We start from the raw sequence: 14,595 nt of genomic DNA, 5'->3' as shown, positions 1-14,595 counted from the left end.
TACCAATATAATAAATATATACTGGGTCACAAAATAAATCTCAATAACATTAAAAAGGTTATATTTATATATTTTTTTATATTTATATATTCTATCAGATATATTCTGTGACCTCATGGTACTAAATTAAAAATCAACATATCTTTAAGATATCTCCCATAAATATTTGAAAAAGAGATAATACAGTTATAATTAAGCCATTATTCAATTTAAAAAATATTTTGTACTGAATGAAAATAATACATTATATCAAAATTTGTTGGATGTTGTTAAAACATACCTTAGGAAAAATTTATAGCACAAAATGTAGAAATGCACATAAAGACACAAGGTCTCATAGCAATAACATCTATACCTTGGGAAACTAGAAAATAAATTTTAAATGCAACCTAAAGTAAACAGTAAAATGGAAATAATAAAAATCGGAGGAAAAATAAATAAAATGAAATTTAGAAAAAGAAAAGCCAAAAACTTATAACTTTGAGAAGACCAATAACATTGATAAACTTTTAGCTAAATACTAAGGAAAAAGTAGGAACACAAAAACCAATGCCAGAAATGAACGATATTACATCCCTCCATATTCTAAAGCCTGAAGAGGATGATAAATAATCATGAAAATCATGGCGAATTCTTACTAACTTTAAGAAAAATATTATGACACCAATTCCACACAGAATATTTTTTAGAAATTTGCAGAATAATAAGTATTTCTCAGTTCATGTTAAAACACCTAAATTACCTTAATACCAATCACAGAAACAGATTAGGAGATAACAAATTACTATTATCCCACATAAATATAAATTTAAGAGATTTAAACTACTTTAGCAAATTGAATCCAGCAGGGGATAGCCGCGGCCCCTCCTCCCAAAGCAGCCGCCTTTTCCCGCGTGAGCTGCCTCTGCTGCTTGGGCCGCGCGGGGAAATATGGCGCCTGCCTTGGAGCAACTCGTGAACAGTGTCCGACAGCTCTGGGCTCAAGGGCAAATGACTCAGCTTTGTGAACGGATCAACAAGAGTGGGGAACTCCTTGCAAAGAACCTATCCCATCTGGACACCGTGCTGGGGGCTCTGGATGTACAAGAGCATTCCTTAGGCGTCCTTGCTGTTTTGTTTGTGAAGTTTTCCATGCCCAGCGTTCCTGACTTCGAAACGTTATTCTCACAGGTTCAGCTTTTCATCAGCACTTGTAATGGGGAGCACATCCGATACGCAACAGACGCTTTTGCTGGGCTTTGCCATCAGCTGACAAACGCGCTTGTGGAAAGGAAACAGCCCCTGCGAGGAGTCCGCATCCTTAAGCAGGCCATAGACAAGATGCAGACGAATACAAACCAGCTGACCTCAATACATGCCGATCTCTGCCAGCTTTGTTTGCTGGCAAAATGCTTTAAGCCTGCCCTCCCGTATCTTGCTGTAGACATGATGGATATCTGTAAAGAGAATGGAGCCTATGATGCAAAGCACTTTTTATGTTACTATTATTATGGAGGGATGGTCTATACCGGGCTGAAGAACTTTGAAAGGGGGCTGTACTTTTATGAACAGGCTATAACTACTCCTGCCATGGTGGTCAGTCACATCATGTTGGAATCATATAAAAAGTATATTCTAGTTTCTTTGATATTACTTGGAAAAGTACAACAGCTACCGAAATACACATCTCAAATCGTGGGTAGATTCATTAAGCCTCTTAGCAACGCGTACCATGAGTTAGCACAAGTTTATTCAACCAATAATCCCTCAGAACTCCGCAACCTGGTGAACAAGCACAGTGAAACTTTTACTGGTGATAACAACATGGGGCTGGTGAAGCAATGCCTGTCTTCTCTTGATAAGAAGAATATTCAGAGGCTAACCAAGACCTTTTTAACATTATCGTTACAAGATATGGCAAGTCGTGTGCAGTTATCTGGACCTCAGGAGGCAGAGAAATATGTCCTACACATGATAGAGGATGGTGAAATTTTTGCAAGTATTAATCAGAAGGATGGAATGGTCAGCTTCCATGATAACCCTGAAAAATATAATAACCCAGCCATGCTTCATAACATCGATCAAGAGATGCTGAAGTGCATAGAGCTGGATGAGCGACTAAAGGCCATGGACCAGGAGATCACAGTGAACCCCCAGTTCGTACAGAAGAGCATGGGATCACAAGAAGATGATTCTGGAAACAAACCATCTAGTTACTCTTGAAACTAACATCCATCCTGAGTTAGATGAAATTTATCACCTTGGCCAGTGGCAAGTGTTAGGAGGGCAGCAGGGAGGACCAAGCCTGTGTGACCTGGACATTAAGAAATTACATTTTGTTTTGACATCTTCAGTCCTATGTGCTTTAAGAAAACCATTCTCTCTGCAAAGAAAGGAAAAAAAAATCAAACTTTAAAGTCTGTTGTGGATTTATTTATCCTCAGATTAATTTGTTGCATTAAATCTACATTTTTGTTTAAAAAAAAAAATTGAATCCAGCAATATAAGGAAAATATATCATGACCAAGCAGGATTTATCCCAGTAATGAAAAGTTGATTTAGTAGTCAAAAGTAATATAATTTATCATATTATCGAACTTAACATAAAAACAATGTGATAATTTTAAGAGACACAGAAAAAAGCACTTGACAAAATCCAACATTTATTCTTGCTATAAAATATCAGCAACTTAGAAATACAAAAGAATACTCTCATTCTAATAAACTATATCTTTAAAAAATTCTATAATGAATGACTGCTTAATGGTGAATGTTAGTGATCTCTCTAAAGATCAAGAGAAAAGAAAGGTTTTCCCCTCTCTATACTTCTCATTAATTTTGAACTGGAGATTATACCCATTTCAATTTGAAAAAAAGTCATACTGATTAGGAAGGAAGAAATAAATGTTACTCATATATTACCTGAATATCAATGTAGAAATACAATGGACTCTTAAAAAAAAATAACAAACAACAAAGCCTACAACTATTAAGTTAATTCAGCAAATTTGTAGTATCAATATAGAAAAATCAAATGTTTGCTATGTAGTACTAAGGAACAACCTCAAACTGAATTATAAAAAAATAACAAGTATATGAAATACTTAGTGATAAATATGATGAAAGATATGCTAAACCTGGACACTTAAAAAGGACAAAACTTTGCTGAGAGAAATGAAACAGAGACTAAATTAATACAATTTTGTCATGAGGCTGAAGACTCTGTATTTTTAAAATATCAATTCACCCCGAAATGATTTATAGCTATATGGGAAATTTCAATCAAAATCCTCCAGGCAAGGGCAGCCCCAGTGGCGTAGCAGTTTAGTGCTGCCGGCAGCCTAGGATGTGATCCTGGAGAACTGTGATCGAGTCCCACCTCAGGCTCTCTGCATGTAGCCTGCTTCTCCCTCTGCCTGTGTCTCTGCCTCTCTCTCTCTGTCTCTCATGAATAAATAAATAAAATCTTAAAAAAAAAAATCCTGCAGGCTGCCCAACAAACATAAGAAAAGATGTTCAACATCACTAATCATAAGAAAATTGAAAATCAAGACTACAATGGGGGCTGGGAATGGAGCAGACGGTCAACTGAACAGGTTTGGCCTGTTTATGGAGCCTATAAATGAGCTAAAAGAGAAGGACAATAAGTCTTTGAATACTGGGGACATTGATGACGCACTACAGTGCTCCACTGAAGCCATTAAGTTAGATCGCCAGAACCAGGTGTTCTACCGCAATTGCTCAGCAGCCTCCACCAAGAAAGGTGACTACCAGAAGGCTTATGAGGATGGCTGCAAAACTGTTGACTTAAAGCCTGACTGGGGCAAGGGCTATTCATGGAAAGCAGCAGCTCTCAAGTTCTTAAATTGATTTGAAAAAGCCTAACAAACCTACAAATATGGTTTAAAACATGAAGTAAATAATCCTCACCTCAAAGAGAGCTTACAGAATATGGAGGCCCGGTTGGCAGCACAGAAATACATGAATCCTTTGAGCATGCCCAATCTATACCAGAAGTTGGAGAGTGATCCCAGGACAAGAACACTGTTCTCTGGTCCTACCTTCTGGAGGGTGAGAGAGCAACTAAGAAACAAGCCATCTGACCTCAGCACAAAACTGCAAGATCCCCAGATCAAGACTACTCTCAATGTCCTGTTGGGAGTCGAGCTGGACAATATGGATGAGGAGGAAGTTGGAACACCTTCCCCACCTTCTCCTCCTAAGAAAGACACCAAGCCAGAGCCAATGGAAGAAGATATTCCAGAGAATAAGAAGTAAGTGCTGAAAGAGAAAGAGTTGGGGAATGAGGCCTACAAGAAGAAAGACTTTGACACAGCCTTGAAGCACCATGACAGAGCCAAGGACCTAGACTTCACAACGTGACTTATATGACCAATCAAGTAGCCATGTATTTTGAGAAAGGCCACTGAAGTAAATGCTGGGAACTTTGTGAGAAGGTTATCTCAGGGACTTTGTGAGAAGGTTATCCAATGTGAAGACATTGGAACCCTTATGTGCTGTTGGTAAGAATGTAAAATGGTGCAGTCATTATGGAAACAGCATAGAGATTCCCTCAAAAATTAAAAATAAAATTGCCGTATGATTCAACAATTCCAGTTCTAGGTATATTTCCAAAAGAATTTAAATAGAATTTCAAAGGATTTTTGCATACTCATGTTCAGTGCATCATTATTCACAATAGCCAAGTGGTAGAGGCAATTCAAGCGTCCATCAACAGATGAATGGATAAAGAGAATATGGTATATACACACAGCAGACTATTAGACAACGTTAAGAAAGAAGGAAATCTTGTCACATGCTACATTGTGGAAGAACATTGAGGATATCATGCTAAGTGAAATAAGGTCACAAAAGGACTGCTACTGTATAACGCTGTTGATATGAAGTATCTTCAGTCCAAATCATAAAAACAAAGTCGGTGATTGTCAAAGTTTGGTGGGAAAGGAGATTGAATGGGTGTAGAATTACAATTTCTCAAAATGAAAAAGTTTTAGATATCAGCTGTGCAAGAATCTGAGTATATTTAATACTACTGAACTGTAGAATTAAAAGATAGTAGATTTAATGCTATGCTTTTTGTTGTTGTTGCCGTATACACACTCATACACACACATAAAACTAACAAGATTTTTTTGTAGAACTTGATAAGGCTATTACAAAAATTGATATGGAAATGTAAATAACTTAATGAAATCAACTTGAAAAATAAATCTAGAGGGAGACCTGGATGGCTTAGTGGTTGAGTGTCTGCCTTTGGCTCGGGGCATGATCCCGGCGTCCAGGATCAAGTCCCACATTGGGCTCCTTGCAAGGAGCCTGCTTCTCCCTCTGCCTATGTCACTTCCTCTCTCTCTCTCTCTCTCTCTCTCTCTCTCTCTCTGTGCGTCTCTCATGAATAAATAAAGAAAACCTTTTAAAAAAGAGAGAAACAAAGAAAGAACTAGAACTAGAAAGCTACCTGATTTCAAGGTAAAGACTACCTCAAAATTTAACCTGAGTCTACGGTGATCAAGGCAATATAGTTTTATTACAAAGAGATGACTAGATCCAGATAACAAAGAATCTGAAAAAAGTTACAGATATATATGGAGGACTGATTTTTGACAAAGGTACAATTCAGTGGAGATAAGGTAGTTTTATTTTCAACAAATGGTGCTGGAATAATGGAAAGTCCATTTGAAGAAAAAAAATCTTTAAAACATACCTCACAGTTTATAAAACATTTAGTCATAACTGAAAGTAGGCTTCAATGGACAACCAAAATCTATAGTATTTCCAAAAGAAAAGAAAATAAGTAAGTTTAGTGAACTTGAATTCATTAATATTAAAAATATCTGCTAAACAAAAGTTGGAAAATGTTAAAAGAATGATAAGACAATCCACAGACTGTGAGAAAACATTGGCAAAATATAGCTACTAAAGGACTTGCATTGTCAGTATATAAAGAACTCTCAGAATTCAACAATAACGATATAAACAACTAAGTAGAAAATAGTCAAAATATTTGAATAGATGCATCACCAAAGAAGAAATACTGATGGCAAATACACATTTAAAAAGATGCCTAATTTAAAAAAAAAAAAAAAGATGCCTAATTTGATTAGTTATAGGAAAACTAAATTTAAAATCACAAGGGAAAAAAAAATCACAAGGAGATATCACTATCGACTAGAATAGCTAAAGAAAAACAACTGACCATAGCAAGTGTCTAGAGAGGAGGAAGAACTAGAACTCTCACTTATTACCAGTGGAAATATAACATGATACAATCACTTTGGGAAGTCTTTTAGTGGTTTAGTATAAACTTAAACATACAAACGTTCTTCTAAGTATTTAAGAGAAAAGAAAGCATAGAGCCAGACCTCTAATGAATCTTCATAGTAGTTTTGTTTGTTATGGCCCTAAATGGAAAACAGCCCCAATGTCCACCAACAGGTAATTGTAAGAACAAGTTGTTGTATATACATATAATGAAGTACTACTCAGCTACAAATAGGAATGAACTGTTGATATGTGCCAGTACATTGATGGATCTCAAGGAAAAGAAGTCTGACAAAAAATGGAATGCATGCTCAGTGATTCTGTGTGCATAAAATTTTGGAAAGTACAAATAAAGCTCTAGTGACAGAGATGGGTGGTTGCCTGGAAATGAGGAGTACATGTTTGATGGGCAGGAGCACAAGAATACATAGGGTCATGAGGGAATATTTTAGGTTGATAGATATGTTCATTATCTGGATTGTAGTGTTTGCTTCATGAGAGTATACATATGTCAAAATGTATTGTCAACCTTAAACATAAAACTGTCAGTTATTCTACCAGCAAAAATGAGTTTACTTGGGAATAGGAGGAAATTGCAATTTGGGGACAAGCAAAGTATGGCAAAATCATAGGTAAGTCCAGAGAACAAAGGAGAGGATTGCTTTTTTACAGAGAAAATGGGTGAGTTGGGAGAGCTGTTATAAACAAAAAGTCCATTGACATAAACTGGGAATTCAGAGAACGGTAGCTACGCACTGGCTTTGTTTTTAATATTTCTCTCATTGGCTGGACTGTTGCCAGGGGAAGAGGAATCCTTTCTCCCTCCTGCTAGAGTAGTAAAATAGTAGTGAAAATAGTAGTGACTTACAAGAGATTCCTTTCCTTTTTGGGTCAGCAATTGTTGACAATTAGTAACACACGTGAAGTCTCCCCTTCTGATCTCCCCATTCTATCTAGTGATGTTTTCTACTATTATTTTTTATAGTATCAAATTGTATGCTTTAATTACATGCATTTATTATTTGTCAATTATACCTCAATAAATTAGCACAGAAATAATACAGCTCATCCTCTCCATAAAATAAAATTAGTGATTCATGGTAGTAAAATTACAGAAGTGCTGAATCTGGCTGATATTTTGGGTTATTTTTATTATTGTTGTTTGTTTTTGATGGTATTTTGTTTTTCCTTTTTCCTTTTCTCAAAGATAAACTGTAAGTTAAAGTATTTGTATGCTTCATCTTTGCTTGCTTGCTGAACCAGATTTAACTATCATCATTTCTTAGTAAATGCCACGAGTCTATTATAAAGTTTTGGGCTGTGCATTATATATATTTATTAGTTTCCAAAAAACTCAGTGAATATTGTGTGTATATGTTTCTTTGTGAACATGCAATATTATTTTTAAAAGCCAGTAAGAAAAAGATATGAATAAAGGGAAGAAGGAAGAGGAAGAAAAAAATGTAGGTAGTACTTGCTAAATATTTGATAAATCCAAATAATTGAAGTTACTTTCTATTGAAAGCTAAATTACTGAAGACTATATTTTCTGTATTTAATAAAGGCCTAGTTTGTTTTAATTGTGGTAATATGCCTATAACATAAAATTTATTATTTTAATGATAAAATTGATGATTTTAGTAATAACATTTAATAAGAATGTGATGTATGCCACATTTTCTCTATTCATTCATCAATGGTTTATCTGAGTTGTTTCTAGTTCTTTCCTTTTGTAAAATTGCTGCTATAAATATTGGTATATAAATACCTGGTAGAGTTATTACTTTCAGTTCTTTTGGGTCCATTCCCAAAAGTAGAATTGTTCATGTAGTAATAGCTTCATATAGTAATTCTATGTTTTATTTTTTGAGGAACCACTATTCTGATTTTCACAGCAGCTGCACCACTTACATTCCTACCAGCAATCTACAAGTGTTCCAATTTCTGTATATCCTTGCCAATACTTTTTTTTTTCTGATTTTTTTAATAGCCATCCTAATGGCTGTGAAGTGGTATCTCATTGTGATTTTGATTTGCATTTCTCTAATAATTAGTCCTGTTGGGCTTCTTTTCATGTGCTTATTAACATTTATATGCTTCTTTGAAGAAATGTCTATTCAAGTTTTTTGCCTATTTCTGAAATGGATTTTTATTGTTGGATTTTAGGGGTTCTTTATACGTTCTATACAGTGATTCTATTAATCACCTCTCAGATATGTGATTGCAAATATTTTCCCATTTTGTGCAGATTTAACTCTTAGTAATTGGATCACTCTTAAGCTTACTATAGGCCTGAAGTTCCTTTTTTTTTTTTCTCTCCCAGATTTTGTCCCCTCTCTTTTTTGGCCTTTATACTTTTCTTCTTCATGACTAGAAATGTTTTAAATAGATAATGGACCAATTTAGTTCAGACTCAAAGAATCTTGCACTCTTTGCTCACACCTAATCAATAGCAACAACTTTGGACAGTATACTTACTATAGAAAGAAAGAAGTATAAATAAGTCAAATTTCTCTATAAATTTTGCAAGGGCCTATAGTTGCCTATTAGAACAATTTCATTCATTTTCTTCAATTGTACTATTTTTCATTATTGTACTATTCTTTCCAAATGTATAAAATTCATGAACACATTTACTTGCATGCTGTTTCATCAAAGTTCTTTTATAACATTCTAGTATAAAATTTTCTATTGCTTTCAATGATTTCCTTAAGCCATGCTTCCTCTAAATTTTTTCTCAGAACATATTTGTTGAGCCATTTCTATGAGCCCAGAATCTTGGAAGGTATGGACAATTGAATAGAGCACAAAGTGTATTCTTAAGAAGCTGTTTGTCTTAAAACAATTGGGGTACAATGAAACAGACATGGAATAAAGCAAATAATATCTTTAAATGCCCACTGTTGAGCACAGTATGATGTATGATAAGGAAGGTGAATTTTGATTGAGGATAAATCTATAGTTATAAGCTTGACATCCCCACTTGTAATATATATCATATATATATATATATGTATATATTTATATATATACCATTGACATAGAGCTTCTCTCTGACATTTATTGTGTTCATCTGTAAACCTCATTCCTTATTCAGTGATCTTATTGGGTAATTTTATCTAATTTCTTAAAGATTGACTTAATTATATTTTATTAGAAGTTCTACACATAAAATAAAATTGTGTGCCACTCTGAGGAAACCAAGTTAATACTTTCCTGTTTTTATCACATTATTTTGCAATTTGCATACATTTTTAAAAGATTTCTTTATTTATTTCAGAGAGAGAGAAATGTTTGAGGGAAGAGGCAGAGGAAGAGGAGAAGTGAACTTGCCTCTAAGCACAGAGCCCAAGGAGGGGCTGGTCTAGTGGGGAGTTTAGGACCTGAGCCAAAGTCAAGAATCAATCCCTTAACTGACTGAGCCATTCAGGTGCCCCAATTTTCATACATTTTTAATATAGTATTTGCAATTTTTTGATCTAATACTACTTTTAGGATATTATCCAGAAATCTTGGTTTATTGTGAAATTTGTATTTCCTTCTTTTTTTAACAAGAGACAATAAAATGTTGCCAGTTTTATATTAATATATTTTTCTTTCATTAAATTGCTTCAGTAAGTTTAAATAATGTGACTTCCTGGTTAAATGTCCTTTTATCATTGAAAAACAGGTATGTAGCTCCCTGGGGTGCCTGGGTGGATCAGCAGGTTAAGCATCTGCCTTTGACTAGGTCACGGGGTTCTGGGATCTAGCCCTACATCATCAGACTCCCTGCTTAGCAGAGAGTATCATTCTTCTTCTCCCCTTGCCACTCCACCTGCTTGTGCATGCTCTCTCTCTCTCTCTGTTAAATAAGTAAAATCTTAAAAAAAAAAAAAAACACAGATATGTAATGTCAGGTATATTCTTGGTTATTTAAAATCCAAATAAATACATGAAGGGTTTTTTGCCTGTAATTTAGATGTTTTTTTTTTTAATTTATCATTGCCTATAATGTTAATTTATTTTAAATATTATGAATCATATAACCTCAGTGAGAAATTTTTATTAGTCAGAAATATAATAATGATATTGATCCATATTGGGATGTCAGGCTTAAAGTCTTTTTTTAAATCTCTTTTATAGTTATGTCTAAATTATTGTATTATGGGAATATGTCTAACTTGACTAAAGATGTTTCTCCTGTTGAATTGCATTAGCAATTGTTCTTCTAGACATGGCTTTAGAGTAAAGGCATGGAATCAGTCCAGTAAGTTTGACAAATTCTGTTTTTCTCACCACTAAGAGAGAAATGAATTGTCAAAAGGAGAATTAGAATATGATTCTTATTCCAAATGTTCCATGGCCAAAGAAAAATGTTTGGAAGAGAGAGTGTACTTTATGGCTTCCTGACAGCTACCTGTTTGTTTGTTTGTTTGTTTGTTTTATTTTTTCTAGAATTGAATGAACATTTCCTTAAAAATTTCATTGCTGTTCCCAAAAGTTCTTCACATAGTATTGCCATTTTCTTGAATTATTCATTATTTCTGACTACACATTTTCAATTTATCTACCCAATGTTTACACATTATGTATTCTATGTATTAATGGAATTGCCCTGTCATTGCATTTGTATTAATGTAGTGACAGACAATCTTTCCTGGTTGGCCAGTTATTACAGTGCAAAATAATCCTTTGAAATCTGTGAACGTCTTTTTAATCCACAGTTATCTATTTTTAACAACTCATTTGACTAAGAAATAAAATGCTATCAGCAGGGGGAAAAAGCCCACTATTGTTAAAATATACTTAAACGGCAATGTTATAGATCAGATCAAGAAAACCCAGACAAGGAAGTTTAAGCTCTAAGTCAGAGAGCAATGCCAAGGACAGGCTGCTTTTCCTTCTTCATGGATAGGATGTTTGATGGTTCTGAAATGAGATCATTGCCTTGTTGTTCCAGAAATCCTTGGCTTCTTCAGCTTTCAGATAGCAGTCTTCTTATCTCATTTTACTTGTCAACAGAAAATTTAGTCCTCTTCCAATTTCATCTCTTGTTTGTCAGTGAATTCATGATAAATGCATGTAACATGAATTGACCTGAAATTCACATCCTGCTTCAGCCAACAATCATATTAGCCAGCCACTGAACATATTTGCAGATCACTTCATGCCTTATCTCCCTTGACTTTCCAGGGTGCTGACTTTTCACAGTATGTTTAAAAATGGACATATCATTTACTTCCTCACAACACTTGTAAAATTTGTCATATTTAATGAGACTTTACAAAAGGTTTGGAAATGAGTTACAATACCACACACACACACACACACACACACACACACACACACACAATCACACACATTTGATGAAGTTTCTCTCCCTACCAGTTCTGTTTCTTCCCAGTATCTAGAAAGCAGAGTTTTACATTGCTCTTTTGAGTGATGAACATTATCCCATTCTTATCTCTTTCCTCCACAAAGTCCCCCAGGTCAAACCTTACAGTCTGTGTCACACCACTTAGGCTGTCATGCAAAAATACCTACCAAAACTGGGTGGCTGAAACAATAGAAATGTATTTACTTACAGTTACAGATGCTTACCATCCAAGATCCAAAAAATCAGTATGGTTAGTTTCTCCTGAGAACTATTTTCCCAGCATATAGACTGCAACCTTCTCACTTATCCTCACTTGGGGTAGGAGGTCAGGGGACAATACAGGTTCTCTGGTATCTAATTTATGAGAGCACTGATCCCATAATGAGGTGCCTTATAGCCTCATGTAAACTTAATTCTGCCTCCCCCCCATCCAAATAGCTTCACATGGCTTAAACATATGTTTTGGGAGGACACAGTTTAGTCCATAGCACCATCCAAGGATCTTTTCTTTTCAGGGTGGAAGCTGAAATGTCTATTCTCAGACAAAAACAAACAAAGAAACAAACAAAAACCTCTATCTCTTATCCACTCTTTTAATTTGACCATCCTCTGTCCCCTGCCTTCTGCCATTACAGCCAAGATAATCTATTAAAATATATTTATCCTTCTCATTTATATTAGAAAATGTATGCCCTGTTTGCAAAGACTGAAACATTCAGCATGCAACACCACCACAGGTTGAATTTCACACAACTGTATTTCCCTCTAAATTCTTATCTGGCCAGAGATGACTCCATTTTCATTCTTTGCCATTGCCCCATGGTTACTTCAATTTAACTCTGGATAACTTTTGATAAAGGACACATAATTGCAAAGGTAAAAATCATTTTATAATGAAGAAAATCCTTTATTATGCACAATTTAAGTCTTTAATATATTGAAACTCTGTTTTTCATAATGGAATCTTCAAGATATCTTTGACTAACAAGGAGGCCCATTAGAGTGGTAGGTGTTTGTGTGTGTGTGTGTGTGTGTGTGTGTGTGTGTGTGTCTTTGTAAAAATGAAGTGGTTGTTTGCTAAAATGTAAATGTAAGTCTCTGTTAGAAAAACAGAAAGGCAGCTCAAAACTTAACTAGTTCTTGCTCCTTTATAGGTTTCATATTTTCTAATGAGAATGTCCAGTATTAGAGAGCTACTAAAGCCAATGGATAGAGTTTTTCTTTAACTGCATGCAAATTAATGTTTTCTTTCTAGTAATAAAATGGTATTAGACCATGTGCTGTCTAGTATTTAGTATAAGTAGGTAGCAGGATGAAGTCTTTTCCCTGTCGTGATTATTTTTTTCCTACTATGAATGCTCCCAATGTCCCTATAAGTATGTAGCTCCTTCTCTTTCTCAGGTTCATTAAATTATGGAAAGAATCAGGAACAAGGAATTTTTTAAAAGGCTTGTAGTCTCCTTCATGGATATTATGTTAGTAAAACAGTTTTGTAGAAAGTTACTCTCAATTTAACTCATTCACTGAGAAAGAGAGAGAGAGAACACATGTGCATGAGTGAGCATTCCCTTAGAAATTAGGAATTTTTTTTAAAGAAATAAATTAAATTATCCTCCAAGCATAACAGAAACAAAATAGAGGTGATGGTTCATGAATAAAAGGGATCTACAATTCATTTTCTAGGCAAAGCCCTGGGGAGGTAAAGAAATCACAGCGATCTTATAATTGGATAAGGAGATGATACAGAAAAGACAACTGTCAATGATACCTGTGCTGCAGAAGAACCTAAAATAAGCAGAAATGTCCCATATTTTCAAGAGGTAAACCTTCTATTCCTGAAGTAGCCTCATGGAGATTAAAGAGTGCTCCCTCAGCAAATACCAGTCGAGTAGACCAAGGACCAGGAAGCATAAAGGACTTTTCAGTATAGAATGGAAGACAAAAAGCCACACAAGGTGTGACACCTCCTGCAGGTGTCCCACATAGTCTTGTTATGAGATTATTACCCGTCCTCGTATCCCCCACCATGGCGATGCAATGCAGGAGAGAAAAAAGCTTTTTAGAAAAGACTGAGAATAAATTTCAGGCAACTTAATAGAAATTTTAAATTTTAAATGGAAATTAATGAAGATGCATTTATTCAACTACTACTTGAAAGCATACTGTGGGATAAAATGTTCAGCAAAATATCGCAATCCCTCTTCAAGTTTTATAGTCTAGTAAGTTAAATAGATATTAAGTGCACAATAAATTATCTTTGCTATATGCAGTAAGTAATAGAGAAAAGTAGTATGAAAGATGCAGATTATAGAGACAAATACAAGATGGAAATAACCTGGTTAGAAGGGACTAGGATAACATTTCAAGGGAAGTTATGTCTGAGTTGAGAAAAGAGAAATAATTGGAAATTGATGAGTTAAGGTGCTGTATTTGCATATTTGAAGATAGGCATAGGGGCATGGATAGAGTTACAGTAACTTCAAGGACTTGGAGGTGAGCTGGAGCTAAAGCCCAGAAAATAATGGCAGAGGAGGATAGGTGATCAGAGGTCAGATCATCAAAGATGACATGATAGGTCATTTGTTAGAAGTTAAGAATTATCAAATTATCAAAATAGCAATGGAAAGTTGCAAAAGGTATTTACACAGGAGTGGTATGACCAGATTTCTATTTGCAAAAATTCATCCCAGCTGCCCCTACATCCTATTACTGGTGGAGATTTCAGGGCAATGAAGCAGCTAGTATTCAAAGACAGGATTAGAAGGCTAATGCAGTCATTTAGGCAGGGAATAACATAGTTGTAGAGGAGAGTAATAGTGAATGAAAAGAAATAAGGACAGCTTTGCATCTATCAGGAGGTAAATGTGACAGGATTTCACGAATGATTGATTGGTTATTTAGAGTTCAGAGAGAGGATGTTTTCAAGGGTGGCATATAGGTTTCTCTATACAGAATTTGTTGGTAGGAGGTTAAGA

General features: G+C 35.0%; 1 protein-coding gene and 1 pseudogene across 1 annotated transcript; both read left to right on the top strand.

The window, feature by feature from the left end:
* The first annotated feature begins 855 nt into the window (after positions 1–855).
* Positions 856–2,403, top strand: LOC112910969 (COP9 signalosome complex subunit 3-like). The gene has a single exon (XM_072760436.1). It carries the CDS (start codon positions 931–933, stop codon positions 2,200–2,202), a length of 1,272 nt encoding a protein of 423 aa, XP_072616537.1. The 5' UTR covers positions 856–930; the 3' UTR covers positions 2,203–2,403.
* A 1,185-nt stretch (positions 2,404–3,588) lies between these two features.
* Positions 3,589–4,457, top strand: LOC112910968 (stress-induced-phosphoprotein 1 pseudogene; annotated as a pseudogene).
* The last annotated feature ends 10,138 nt before the right edge of the window (positions 4,458–14,595 follow it).

This window comes from Vulpes vulpes, chromosome 6 (assembly GCF_048418805.1).
Source record: "Vulpes vulpes isolate BD-2025 chromosome 6, VulVul3, whole genome shotgun sequence".
NCBI lineage: Eukaryota > Metazoa > Chordata > Mammalia > Carnivora > Canidae > Vulpes > Vulpes vulpes.
The sequence above is the reverse complement of the archived record's forward strand: the minus strand, read 5'-3'. Positions and strand labels throughout refer to the sequence as shown.

Bases quoted from the DNA above. Each gene is read 5' to 3' on its own strand.
- LOC112910969 (XM_072760436.1), top strand. From the start codon at position 931: ATGGCGCCTGCCTTGGAGCAACTCGTGAACAGTGTCCGACAGCTCTGG.